Source organism: Herpailurus yagouaroundi, unplaced genomic scaffold (assembly GCF_014898765.1).
Source record: "Herpailurus yagouaroundi ecotype Mexico unplaced genomic scaffold, PumYag 182, whole genome shotgun sequence".
NCBI classification, from domain to species: domain Eukaryota; kingdom Metazoa; phylum Chordata; class Mammalia; order Carnivora; family Felidae; genus Herpailurus; species Herpailurus yagouaroundi.
In genome coordinates, this window is record NW_024412413.1 from 11,867,795 (window position 1) to 11,882,371 (window position 14,577).

The window sequence follows — 14,577 nt, forward strand, 5'->3', positions numbered from 1 at the left end:
GGACCGCGAGATCGTGACCTGGCTGAAGTCGGACGCTTAACCGACTGTGCCACCCAGGCGCCCCAGGAGCTTTTTTTTTAAATGTTTATTTATTTTAGAGACAGAGAGACAGAGCACAAGTGGGGGAGGGGCAGAGAGAACCGGAGACAGAATCTGAAGCAGGCTGAAGGCTCCGAGCTGTCAGCACAGAGCCCGACACGAGCTTGAACCCACGAACCGTGAGATCATGACCTGAGCCGAAGTCGGACACCAACCGACTGAGCCACCCAGGTGCCCCCCCCCCCTTTTAATGTTTATTTATTTTTGAGAGGGCGGGGAGGGGCAGAGAGGGAGGGAGACAGAAAATTTGAAGCAGGCTCTGCACGGTCAACACAGAGCCCGATGCTGGGCTCAAATTCACAAACTGTGAGATCACGATGTGAGCTGAAGTCTGACCCTTAACCGGCTGAGCCCACCCAGGCACCCCTTCTTCTTCTTTTTTAAAGTTTAGTTGTATTGAGTGGGGGAGGGGCAGAGAGCGAGAGGGAGAGAGAATATCCCAAGCGGGATCCCCGCTGCCAGCACGGAGCCAATGCAGGGCTCCGTCTCTCACAAACTGTGAGATCGTGACACGAGCCAAAACCAAGAGTTGGACGCTTAACCAGCTGAGCCATGCAGGTGCCCTGCAACTCTCAAGTATATAATACGGTATTATTAACTATAATCACTATGTTAGGCGGGAGATTCCCAGAATTGATGGTGTCCTTTGAGCCCCAGAAATTGTTAATTTTGTTGAAGCCCAATTTATCTGTTGTTTCCTTTGTCACGGGTGTTTTTGGTGTCATAGTGAAGAAGCTGTTGCCTAACGAGAAGTCGTGAAGATTTACTTCTGTGTTTTCTTCTAAGAGTTTTGTGGTTTTAGGTGTGTGATCTGTTTTGAGTTAATTTTCTGTATGGGATGAGATAGCGTTCTAACTTCATTCTTTGATACGTGGGTATCCATTTGTTTCACCATTTGTTGAAGAGTGTTCTTTCTTGCTTCGATTTTCTTGGCGTCCTCTTAAAAAATCAGTTGATTATAGTTTTAAGGGTTTGATTCTGGACTCTAAATTGTAGCCCATTGATCTGTATGTCTATTCCTTAGGCCAGTATCACACTATGTTGATGACTGTAGCTTTGCAGGAAGCTTTGAGATCCAGAAACATGAATCCTTCTGCTTTACTCTTCCTCGGGATTGTTTTGGTACCTATAATTTTTCAAGGCTGTTATCTTTGATGTGCTTTCTCTGCGGAGGCTTCATTTATAAACATCCAGAACGGAGACTAAGGAATCAAAAAGGAGAACTTGGATTGTCTATGATTGAATCAGTGGTGGATGGCAAAATAACTTCTGCTTGTTGAGCTCCATGTATGTATTTCTGCATCCTTTTGTGTGCCCACCACGTGTTAGACGCTGTGCTAGATTGCAGGGAAACCACGGTGAACACACAAGGTGTCTCTGCAGTGGGCTCATGTTGGCTCCTCGATTTCATGTTTTTGAAAATAGGGCGGGTATTTGATAACCAAAGGTAAGGATATAATCACAGCGGATGTACCATTGGTTGGAAAGTGCTCTCTTGCCATATGTGAACGTCCCATCTGTGAAAATTCTTACCTTGTTAATCTGCTAGTCTGAATGAAAATATAAATGGATGGAAGAAGAGGATGAGCGTCTTCCGGGGAGTGGTGTTGAGCACGTTGAAAAAAATTACAAAAGCATATTCTCGTTTACACTTTTATGGGCACGTGTATCTCTTCCCATTTAAAAGTTCACTTAAAGACGAGGGCCTTGTGTCCCTTACCTTTCTTACTGATGACTCTCAGTCACTTAACAGTACTTGAAAAATATTAGGTGTTCAGTACGTGTTGACTGAATCATTGAATGGGTCAAGCCATGAATGAGTGCTCAGATCATATCACCTTATACTAATAGGGTTTGCATAGCTTTTATTGACTGTCATTCTTGCCCTTCAGGATTTTGATTTAGTGGTTAAGGTGAAGATGAGACACTCACTATGGTATACTGTTACAAAAATCTGATTAAGGCATATGTCATATGAAAAGGAAATTGTACAAATAGCCTCAGTGCATTTTAATTTATACATGTTCGGAGTCACTCGGGTCTCTAGGGTCATAGAGGGTGATAGAAGAAGGGATTTCATGTAGGTTTCAAAGAACTGAAGGAATACATATTGACAGGGGGGTGTGGCTAAAACTTCCAGACCAAGACGTAGTTCTCAGTAGGGGTGGTACTGTTGAGCCAGGAGACTTCTGGAAATGTGTGAATGTTTTTGGTTGTCCTAGTGTTCAGGATTGCTGGTGGCTTTTAGTGGTTAAGGGCCAGGGACGCTAAAGTCTCACAGTTAGGAGTTGATTTGCCCCAGATCTCAGTTGGCTCCCTGTTTGAGGTACACTGAAAAGGAAACAATTAGCTGAACGAGGAAAACAGAGTTTATGAATGGTGTTTTGAAGCAAATACTATGTTTGTTTGGTTTCGTTTTTGCCGTAGTAGAGGCTGCTGGCAGGGGTACGGTTAGAGTGGAATATAGTGATAGAACATCTTAAGGACTGTTGCAGGAATTTATATTTGATCAGTTTGGATGATTTGATGCTCCTTAACATTTTCTTTTGTCTTATAGTTTGATTTTCTTCTTTTTCTCTTAGAACGAGCCTCTGACTCCAGGTTATCATGGATTCCCAGCACGGGACAGCCAGGTTGGTATCTGCTGTGTCAGATGGGGTGTGTGTATGTGTGTGTGTTTTTTCTAAGGATGCTCTGGTAGAGAGCATTTCCAGAAAGTATCTTGGAGAGTGACGTGGTTAGTTTCAGCAGTGCATTTACGTTTAAAGATACAAATAAAATACATGTCTTAATCCTAAAAGAATTGTAATCGCGTTTCTGAAATTGTGGGTGTCATGGGGGAAAAAAATCGGGCACGCACAGACATAACTGCTTTTGTTTTCTCTTCTCCAGGCTGTTACAATAATTTTGTAACCTGGTTTTCTTGGTGTTTCATAATTCTAAGTGCTGGACTTGTCTCTTAATTCTCTGCCACTTAGCTCCTGCCTGCACAGATTTTTTTTGAGTCCTTGCAATAATCTGCAACAAAAAATTCCATTCTCCTTCCTGGGGGAATTCAACCTTACGGTTTTAATCAGGAAGGCTAGCTTGAGAGAGGGAAGTTTCTGCTGCCTTTCTTTGTTACATTGGGAGCATGATTGGAAAAAAGCCCAGGCCCTAGTGTGGGTTAGAGCAGCACTGCTTCCTACGAGACGCCTTCTGGGCGGTTTAGGTGAATGTGTAAAATGCCTTCCTTGTCCTTCTGCTGTTTGAAACCTTGGGCAGGTGGGGCTGAAGATGAGTTAGGGTAGAAGAACAGGTAACTGCTGCCTCAGAGAAATGGTGTGGCCTGAGATACTTACCCTCTGAAATTTAACCTCCTTGGAGCGCCTGGGTGGCTCAGTCGGTTAAGTGTCCGACTCTTGATACCGGCTCAGGTCAGGATCTCATGGTTCATGGGATCAAGCCCTGCATTGGACTCTGCACTGACAGTGCAGAGCCCGCTTGGGATTCTCTCTCTCCCCCTGTCTCTCTGCCCCTCCCCCACTTGGTTGCACACTCTCCCTATCAAAATAAATAAACATTAAAATTTTTTTCTTTTTTTTTTTTTTTTTGAAATTTGCCTCCTTGCTGTTTGGGCATATTGGTATTCTCCAGGAGATTTGAAAGGTTACCCCTAGTGATATCTTTGAATGTCTGTCCAACTTCCTCATAGGGTTGTCCAAGAAAACCCCCAGTTTTAGGCTTGTCCAAGGGACATTGTGTCATCAGAGTGTTAGACTAAAGGGTTGACGTAGTTCCTGTTTCCAGAAATTAATTGAATCTCATCGGAGCCCCTGGAGCTGATCTTGAAAACTAGGTTGGCACCATAATCAGTGGTCATCTATTGAGTGGCCTTCAGTATTCCGAGTATTTGCCCCGTTCTTGCACTTTGGGTGCTGGGTTGGTGTCAGACTGGCCCCAGTTAGGGTGGGGAGGAACAGGGGGAGGGAAGGTGTTGTTCATCTCTGTGTTTATCTCCCAGGGGGATCGTTACTGTTGCGATCGAAGTTTGTCCCTAGGGAAGCTTTTGTTAAAAAGATACAGTCGTTTACTTCAAATCTTTTTTTTTTTCATTTATTTTATTTTTTGTTCATATTATTTTGAGAGAGAGTATGCGCGAATGGGGGAGAGGGGCAGAGGGAGGCAGAGAAAGAATCTTCGGCAGGCTCCATGCTCAGTGCAGAGCCTGCCGTGGGGCTCAGTCCCGTGTCCCTGGGATCATGACCTGAGCCAAAATCATGAATCTGACGTTCAGCCGAGTGAGCCCCCCCCAGCCGCCCCTCAAATCTAAAGTCAGAGGATTTTTTCTTTCTGGTTTGGGTCTGCTCTGGAGCTCTTGTAACAAGCTGTGAACTTTATGCCCTTTGATAGTAGTTCTAGATCTTGGTCACATATCAGGGAAGGTACTACTGCCTAGGGATCTAGCCCCCAGAGACTCTGTAAGCAGGGTCTAAAAGTGCATTTAGTCATTCACCTATTTAGAAATACCTACAGGCGATGCTGCTTTGCAGCCACTGTCGAGAACTGCAGTCCTGTGGGCTACTTTAAAAGTAGTGACACGTTCCGTTTCATCCTGTGCTTTTCACCTAGGACCCTTAAAATACAAAGGATCATGGTCAGTCTCTGTCTACCCTTGCATATCAACGCATATGTTTACTTATTTATAAAATGTTGCTTATTTTGGATATAGACTTATTTTATTTTTTTTAATGTTTATTTTTGAGAGAGAGAGACAGAGCATAAGCAGGGAAGGCACAGAGATAGAGAGGGAGACACAATCCCAAGGCAGGCTCCAGGCTCCAAGGTGTCAGCCCAGAGCCCGATGCGGGGCTCGAACCCACAAACTGTGAGGTCATGACCTGGGCCGAAGTCGGACGCCCAACCAACTGAGCCACCCAGGCACCCCTGGATGTCGGCTTATTTTAGATGTAGGAAGGTAAGACCAATTGAAGTAAAGCATGGGAATAGACGTACTGAGTTTAAAAGGATCTGAAAGGTACTGTATAATGCTGTGTTCTTCCTGTGAGGATTACAGATCAATAAAAAACTAAGCAAAAGGAATTAAGAGGAATTTGTTAAAGCGTAGAAGTAGTCTTGTTGCTTGGAACTACTTTATTTTTCCTTTCTCTTGCGGTAGGGACACACTTCTGTAACCTGCGCATTTATCACTCAATACTGTCTCTGCTGTAGGCCTGTGCAGACCCTTTTGCCAAGGTTTAAAGCTGCTAATTTACTTTCAGGCACATTCCGATGGTGACAGGTTTATATTAGCTTATTTTCTTGGGCTTTATTTTGTTCTCTGACTGGATCTTTGAATTAGAGATCTTAGAGCAGTGCAAACAGGCAAATATTGAATGGCTGCTTGTTGTATTTGATGAATACAGAATCCAAATGAGTCCCGCTAATTAATGCGCCTAACCTTGTGAACTCTCACTTTGTGCACTGAGATTTGGGGGACATGTATCAGTGTGCAACGCTGGTCACTGAGCGGCCTGAGCTGGGCAGAAACCGCACTTGTGATCTTTACATCTCCCCAGACTGGTCTGGCTCAGCAAATCCAGGATGGGGGTGAGGGGGGGGGTGAAGGTGAATTTTAACTATGTGTCTTTATTTGCCTTCCTTATTCTGTTGCTGTTCCTTTCTAAACAGATAGGAATCGTCCCCAGACAGGATTTGTATCAGCATCTCATGATGATTTAAAATTTTTTTTTTTCAACGTTTATTTATTTTTGGGACAGAGAGAGACAGAGCATGAACGGGGGAGGGGCAGAGAGAGAGGGAGACACAAAATCGGAAACAGGCTCCAGGCTCCGAGCCATCAGCCCAGAGCCTGACGCGGGGCTCGAACTCACGGACCGCGAGATCGTGACCTGGCTGAAGTCGGACGCTTAACCGACTGCGCCACCCAGGCGCCCCTCATGGTGATTTTAAAAGAGACAGTTACAATCCTGATCTTCCTAGAGCACGGTCATCCGTGTTTTCCCCCCTCGTCCTCACAGCCACCTTTTGAAGTAGATAAAACAGAGGCGGGAAACTGAGGTACCCAGAGGTAAAATGACTTCTCCGAGGAAACCGTACAAGGTAGTAGCTGCAAAAGAACTGAAATTTTCTTGTCTTTGTGAGGGCCCTTTCCTCTGTGCTGGGGAATCACTGACTCACACAGGCAAGAATGTGGTCGTGTGCACGAGCACCTGCTCACGCCTGTACCTTGTTTGTCGTCTGGGAGCTTCATAGGCCTCTTGGAGCTCAACCACAGATCTCGGAATCCATGATCCCTGCTTAAGGATTATTACCCCTGGCTTCCTTAACACTAAGTATACCAGTATACCCTGTTCAGTGGTCCTTTTCATCCTGTTACGTAAACTCCCGCCAACACATTTGAATTGGAAACCTGTGGAGGGAAGGAGGGGAAAAACCACCCGCCACCTCGTAGAGGTTGTGCTTTCTTATGTGCCGTTCCCTCAGCCTTCTTTCCCAGTCAGTTAGCAAGTTTTATGGGATGACAGTCCGCTGCGCTCATAGAGCTCTCCCGAGCACTTCATTGTGCTTGCTAACGAGCTCCGTGTGGGAGTGGAGGAGACAAACATTGTCCAGATTTGCAAAGTGAAAACCAGCTCAGAAAGTCCGACTGAGTGTCTCATCCGAGCCGTGCAGTTTGGGTTGATGATACGATACAGTGGTTTAGATTCGTAGCTGTTTCTTTGTGGTTTAGGTATATGCGCAGATGCTTTTTTGAGTATTGGTTCGGTCTGGAATATTTTGTGGGTTTGCGGTATTTTTAAATGAGAGAATATTTGTGTGTGTTAGCTCCAGGGTTTATGGATAGGAGGGGCTTAGGAATAGCAATCTGATTAGAGAGGGCCTCAGTTCTACACAGCAAGCTCACTGTTTTTGCTGACATTGTTCATTTATTTAGGACGGCTTTCAGGGGGCTCCCGGAGAGCACAGTGCGAGTCCGAGTCCATCCCCTCGCCATCACTTGGTGCCACAACTTTACGTCTGCTACATCAGGGTGACCGTATAAGGCGTCATTCTAGCTGGGACTCTCGAGAGTGAAAAGTGATGCTTATGTTGAAACAGCCCCGTGCAAACTGGGATGAGCGGAGGTGTGTAGCCACCTTAGCTGTAATTCAAGAACCATAGGGGCACCTGGGTGGCTCGGGTGGCTTAGCGTCCGACTCTTGATCTCGGCTCAGGTCATGATCCCACGGTTTGTGAGATCGAGCCCTGTGTCGGGCTCTGTGCTGACAGCTCAGGGCCTGCTTGGGATTCTCTCTCTCTCTCTCTCTCTCTCTCTCTCTGTCTCTCTGTCCCTCCCCCACTGGTATGCTCACTGTGTGTCTTTCTCTCTCTCTCTCTCTCAAAATAAACAAACTTAAGAAAAAATTAAGAACTCTGGCAAATGTCCTCTTTTTAAAAAAAATTATTTTTTAATGTTTGTATGTATTTTTGAGACAGAGCGAGACAGAGCATTGGGGGAGGGGCAGAGAGAGAGGGAGACGCAGAATCGGAAGCAGGCTCCAGGCTGTCAGCACAGGGCCCAATGCGGGGCTCGAACTCTCAACCACGAGATGGTGACCTGAGCCGAAGTCAGGCGCTCATCCGACTGAGCCACCCAGGCGCCCCTAGCAAATGTCCTCTTAACTGATGTGATCGGGGTTTGAGATTATGGCACAGTGCATTGCCTCACATTCAGCCCGCGCAGGAGCGAAACCTTGTCATTCGCTTTTGAGGTGAGAGAGGGAACAGACTCTTGGTTGGGTTTAGGTGTTGAGTCGGGTATGGAAGTGACAGTATTAAAATGTTAAAAAAACTAACGTTGTAAAGTACTTTACAGTGTGCTTCCATGTTTGCTGAGTTTTGGTCTTCACAATAGCTCTGCTAGGTAGGTTGGGTTTTATTATCTCTACAGATAAGAAAACCAGTGGAGAGATTAAAAATTATTTTTTGTATTTTTACTTTTTGAGAGTGAGCGAGCATGTGCTTGTGCATGTGTGGGAGAAGGGCAGAGGGAGGGAGTACCTTTTTTTTTTTTTAAGTTTATTTGTTTTGAGAGCGAGACCAAGCATGTGAGCGGGGGAGGGGTAGAGAGAGAGAGGGAGACAGAGGATCCCAAGCAGGCTCTGCATTGTTAGTGCAGAGCCCATGGTGTGGCTTGAACCTGTTGTGAACTGTGAAATTATGACCTGAGCCTAAGACTGAGGCTTAACCAAGTGAGCCACCCAGGTGGCCCAAGAGAGAGAGAATCCCAAGCCAGTCTCTCTGCTCAGTGGGGAGCCCGTCATGGGCTTGATCTCATAATCGTGAGATCATGACCTGAGCCGAGGTCAAGAGTCAGAAGCTTAACTGAGTGAGCCACCCAGGCAACCCCCGGTGCAGAGATTATTAAATGGATTTCCCAGTGTCACATAGAGGGGAGGTGGCAGAAATGGACTTGAACCCTGGATTTTCAGCTTCCATGTCTTTTGTTTCCCTTTTGTGTTCTTCTGTCAGTGTTTTCTCTTCTCTGAATGGGGATGTTCTCTTGCTAGTGTGACAAGATATTATGGAATCATTAGGGAATGGAGCCTTATGAAAAGGCTTCATGTGACTTGGAGGTCCCTTGAGTCACTTATTTCTGTCAAGTTTTCTTCCTTATTTGCTAAAATAGCTTATGGTCCACAGTTTGTCTTTTTGTATTTATATAGTATTTTGTAAATATATAGAAAAAATTAATGTCATGGTGTTAGGCTCTTTATCTTATTTTTAAAATGCTAGCCAGTGGCTTGCTAAAATTATTTTCCTTTGATTTTCTAAAATTCTGTTGAAAAGCCACTGTATGGACATGTTCAGGTGATTCACAGAAACAAAGGGGGAGTATCAAAGGAGATGTTCAAAGATGTGACTTTGACCGTTAGAGATTTCAGTTGGGAGTGGCAGCCATACTTTTAATTTAGAGGATAGATTAAAAATGACCTAGGGGATTTATTTTTCAAAAGCATTTTCTTTCTTAAGAATTTAATGACTTTTCCTTTTCTTCCTTTTATCCCCGGGATGAACTTTATTTTAGTAGAGGTTTTTATAAATGAACTTTCAGGGCTTTTAGGTATTGATTGGGAGCCATGGATGATAGCAAACACATTTTCTGTCATACTCATTTGTTTTCATGCCAAAGAAATGGTGCTGCTCTTCCTCCTTTGGGAAGAATTGGAACAGAGGACATGGGGAGAGTGTTCAAATTCTAGCTTGGTGCTGCTTTTAAGCTTAAAGACAGGAACCACTAGTAAAGCAATACTTTTTACATCATGACTCCGCACGTGCGTGCATGCACGCGCGCACACACACGGACACACAAATGTAACTTAGAATTAGTCTTCCAAATAGTACTTACCCTTACTGTACTGTAAGCATTTTCCGTTCTTTTCCATTCCATTAAAAAAATTGTTGGTTGTGACCAGCAATTGAGCAAAATTGATTTCCTGGGCCCGCTAATAGATTGCAATCTGTAGTTTTGAAAAACAAAATTCTCATGATTGTTGTCCTTGAAAATGCAACCTTAGGGGCACCTGGGCGGCTCAGTTGGCTAAGTGTCCGACTTCGGCTCAGTTCGTGATCTCGCGGTTCATGAGTTCAAGCCCTGCATCCGGCTCTGCTGACAGCTCAGAGCCTGGAGCCTGCTGCGTATTCTGTGTCTCCCTCTCTCTCTGCCCCTCCCCTGCTTGTGCTCTCGCTCTCTCTCTCTCTCTCTCTCTCTGTCAAAGATAAATAAACATTAAAAAAAATGCAACCTTAAAGAACTCCGTATACTTTAGCAGTCACTTCCCTATTCCCCATCCCCCTGTAACCACTCATCTGCTTTCTGTCTCTGTGGATTTGCCTGTTCTGGATATTTCACGGAAATGGAATCATATAACATCTGGTCTTTTGTGACTTGCTTCTTTCACTGAGCATAATGTTTTCAAGGTTCATCCATGTTGTAGCGCGTGTTAGTACTGCATTCCATTTTTGGTTGAGTGACATCTCACTGTATGGCTAGAGGAAGTGTTCTTACGTGAGCCCACTGCCTGCCTCTGTGGTTCCGTCTCCTGAAGCTCTCTTATGTACACTTGGCCTTGGCCTTGCCAGGCATTCTTGAACAAGCTTGATTCCGGCTTCAGTGTGGAGCCACTGTCTCCTCTACTACCTTCAGACACACAGTACTCTTTGCCCAGATGCTCACTGTCTTTTCATTCAGGTCACAGGTACAAAATTTACTCCTCGGGGAAGTCTTTCCTGACTATACTCGCCTAAAGATATCCAGATATACAACCTGACCTTCTTCACATCTGTCACCATCATCTGAAATTATGTAGTGCGCATACTTTATTGTGTATCTCTCCCACTAAGATGTGCTGTGCAAGCTGTGACTTTGCTTAGAGCAGAGCCTGATATGTAGGAGGAGATCAATAAATATTTGTTGAATGCATAAATTAAAATTATCTTGTTTAATGTTGACAATTTTGAAAGGTTTTAGGCAGGGAAGTGACGTGATTCATTATACATTTTTAAAAACAATATTCTGGCTGCTATGAAGAATTGAATTTTAGGAGGAGCAACAAAACAGCCTTAGATCTCTCTAGGCAATGGCTTTATTATTTGCTGTCTTTAATATCAGTTCTAACTAGGACTTATTTGTTGAATGAGAAATTTTACTCCCCCGGCCCCCTGCCCCTGCCCCAGCTGGAGACTGGGTTAAAATGACTGGTTTAGAAGTAAATTGTTTCATACCCCTTCTGTATCTCACAACCTATAATAATTTTCTTACTGGCCCCCCTTCTAATGAAAAATACTTCTGCTTTGCTCTTCAGTTACATCCGAAATCGCCTTTTTTCCCTTTCTGCTAGGTTGTACAGAACCCCACTGTCAGCCTTCATGCGAGGTACATTATAAAATGGTTGCTTCTCCCCAATATCTGACATCAGGTTGCCCATCGGTGATTAGGGCCTTCTGCGGTGTTGCCTTACACCCTCTAGTGGATGAAGGGCTGGGAAATGCTGCAGCATCTGGTGTTCTAGCATTTTTCTTGAACCATGTAATCAGCTTCAGACTTACTCTTGCATTTTAGATCATTTCATTCTGCACGTAGTTCATAAGATTTTTTCCTTCTGGGAAAGACCATTTCACTTCGTCTGCTGCTGACTGCCAGGTGTCTCAATAACATGCTTATTCTGCTCTTTCTTGATTTACCAAGTTTAGACACCATATTTTGGCTGCCTACTGTTGGAGAGGAGATATTAACAGTTTTTTAGACATGGTCTCCTTCCTTCTAATAAGGTCATTTAGAAAAATCAGTGTTTATTCCCGATTTATGGTTACATAATAATTACACTATTGTGACTAAATATAGCGAAATCGTAAAACATGATTATATTCCCTTTCATAAATACTTTTCCATTTCCCCTGGAGTTACCGAATATATACATACGTGTGTATAGAAAATATATATACATATATATTGAGTAAGAACTTAGAAAACACTATTGAGATACAATTTCCATACCATAAAAGTAATTCAATGTAAATATACTTATTCAGGGGTCTTATACAGTTTGTAGAGCTATGCCATCATGGCCATAGTATGGTTATAGAATGTTGCCATATCCCCCCTGCCGCCAAATTTTCCTAAATTTTTTTTGCAGTTAGTCCCACTCTCACCTCAGTCCCAGGCAACCGCTGATCTGCTCTCTGACTCTATCCTTTCTGGACATTTCATGTACATGGAATCATATGATGTATATATGATCTTATTTTAAAAAAATTTTAAATGTTTATTAAAAAAATTTTTTTAATGTTTATTTTTGACAGAGACAGGATGCGAGTGGCTTAGGGGCAGAGAGAGGGGGAGACACAGAATCCGAACCAGGCTCCAGGCTCTGAGCTGTCAGCACAGAGCCCGATGCGGGGCTCGAACTCATGAGCTGTGAGATCATGACCTGAGCTAAAGTCGGACGCTCAACCGACTGAGCCACCCAGGCGCCCCTATCTGGTCTTCTGTGTGCGACTTCTGTCACTTAGCATAATGTTTTTGAGGTTCACCCACGTTGTAGTGTGTATCACTATATCATTCCTTTTAGTTGCTAAATAGTATTGTTTTGTATGGATGGACTGCATTTTGTCAGTCCATTTACCAGGTGATGGGTATTTGGATTGTTTTCAGTTCGGTGATTATGAATAATGCTGTTATGAACATTTGCATGGAAGTCTTTGTGTGGATGTATGTTTCAGTTTCTCTTGGGCACATTTCTAGGAGTGGAGTCGCTGGGTTTTATGGTAAGTAAGCTCATGCTTCACTTTAAGAAACTACTACACTCTTTTCCAAAGTGGCTTGATTTTATCTACCTTTTTGATTATACTGAGTATGCATTGGTAGCTCATTGTGGTTTTGGTTTGTATTTCCTAATACTGAAAGATGTAGTGTTACCTTCTCGTTTGCTTATTAGCCATTCGTATGTCTTCTTTGTTGAGATATGTGTTCAAGTCTCTTGCCTACTGTTTATTTGGTTCATTTATTCTCTTAACAAGTTGTAAGAGTTCTTTATATATTTTGGATACAAGTTCTTTGTGAGATTTTGCAAGACAACTCTTTCCCCTCCCCCCCAGTAAAGCAAAACTATGTTTTCAACCTTATTTGCTAAATTTGGATAAACTCTATGTAGCTCTTTTAGGAAAGAGACGGTGGAAACAGGCATTTGACTGTCTTTGTTCAGGCCTGGTGATGGCTCCAAGGAGGACTGGCAGGTTTACAGTGGCTTTGTGTTTGGCTAACATAGCCTTCTCCAGATTTTTGGTGGCAGGCATGTTTGGGCAAGAAAGCTCTTTGTGTAGTGACAAGCAGTTATGCTGCTTTCTGCATGTCCTGAGGGACGTGATACGCTGAAGGATCGGCCATGTTCGTTGGCCTTTTTTTTCCTTCTTTAACCAAGACACTGTCGCGTCTGTATAAGGCTGGTTCATGGAAATTCCTCTGGATACACACACATAGACATACACACACACGCGCACGCGCAGACTGCATCCTGGCTTTGGGTTTAACTATCAGCTCTGCCATTGCAGGCTCTGTGACTTTGGGCAGGTTTTTTTCCTTCTGTGAGCCTCAGTTTCTTCATCTATAATATAGGACTGGTATCTACTGTGAAAGGTTGTTGCAGGATCAGAGATAACATACATAAATTTCCTGGCATGTAATAGGGTCATTAAATCATTTTTCTCATTAGTTTTATGGGAAGGAGGCCTTAGGGAAGCTTTTATAAGGGAATATTTAGTTCTTACAGTCTCTGATTTAAGTCTTTCTCTCTCCTTTTTTTTTTTTTTTTTTTTTTTTTTTTTTTTTAAATTCACCATGTAAAATGAATTCTGGCTGTAGATTTGAAATTTCTACCTCGGGAACATAGCTTTACCTTACTTCCAAGAATAATACGCCTGTGTGAGGGGAGTGAAGCCTGCATAAGTTTGTTTACGTAACTCATTATGGATCTTGGCAGCATCAGTAGAAAGAGGGGGTCCGTTCTCAGACCGTCATGACTGGAACGGAATCTGGCCAGACTGCGCCGACGTCCACGGCTCTCTACAGCCATCGTGCTCGCTCTTTGCCCCTCGCACCTGTCTCTTCCATGCTGCATGGCTCTTCAGAGTCCTTCACATCTCCGTCCTGGATATTTATTTCTTCCTAGTGCCTTTTACTTGCAATATTTCTCCTGTTCCCAGCAGACTCCTAAGTATCCTTCAAGATCCCTGGTCATAATTTAACTGGGACGTATGAAACCTTTTCTTATCGCCTCTAATCATTTGAGCTCCTCAAACACGCCATCTGCCTGAGCATTTCTGTAAGTTTCGAATCAAGGGAGTTTGGGAAGTTTGGTGAAGACTGAGCAAAGTATTTAACTTCTCCGAGGCTCAGTGTCCTCATCAGTGGAAGTGAGGAGGGGAGTACTTACTTTTGTAAGCATTACATTTTTAAAAATTTCCTAGGTCAAGAGCGACTTATTGGTTGATGTGATGTTTCACTGCCTATACCTGCTGTTTTCCACGTAGGCTAGAAAGTCTTTTCTCATCCCTGGGCTCTGCTGGGTCTGATGTTGTGGTTGTTGGCATGTCCTGCTTCCTTGTGGAAATAGTGGGACTTTTCATCACATAACTTCCTCCCTCTGAGTCCAGCCATACTGCTCTGGATCTGTGGATGGATGAGTGATGTGAGCAGGGAGCAGGGAAATGATGGCTGGCTTGTCACCCCTCTTCTGTACGTGGTTTCTTTGTCACATCCTGGCAGTCATGGTTTGCCTATTTGGACTCATTTTGAGCTTGCCGTGATTTTAGGCTGTCGGAACAGTTTGGATCTCTTGACCCAGATCCTTATCATTTTGCAGATGGAGGGATTATAACTTATCTGCTTGGCTTTCCAGTAGATTGGCCTAATACTTTGCACGTAGGCAATTGATCTGT

General features: G+C 43.8%; 1 protein-coding gene across 18 annotated transcripts in view; it reads left to right on the plus strand.

The window, feature by feature from the left end:
• The window catches only part of RBFOX2 (RNA binding fox-1 homolog 2), a 288,313-nt gene that overhangs the window by 88,489 nt on the left and 185,247 nt on the right, over positions 1–14,577 (plus strand). For 17 of the 18 annotated variants that reach the window (XM_040490942.1, XM_040490955.1, XM_040490943.1 and 14 more), the window contains exon 2: positions 2,682–2,732. The exons of the other annotated variant lie outside the window; for it this stretch is intronic. In XM_040490942.1, coding sequence (XP_040346876.1) covers positions 2,682–2,732 — 51 coding nt within the window. The remainder of the gene's footprint in view (positions 1–2,681; positions 2,733–14,577) is intronic. 18 annotated transcript variants of the gene reach the window in all.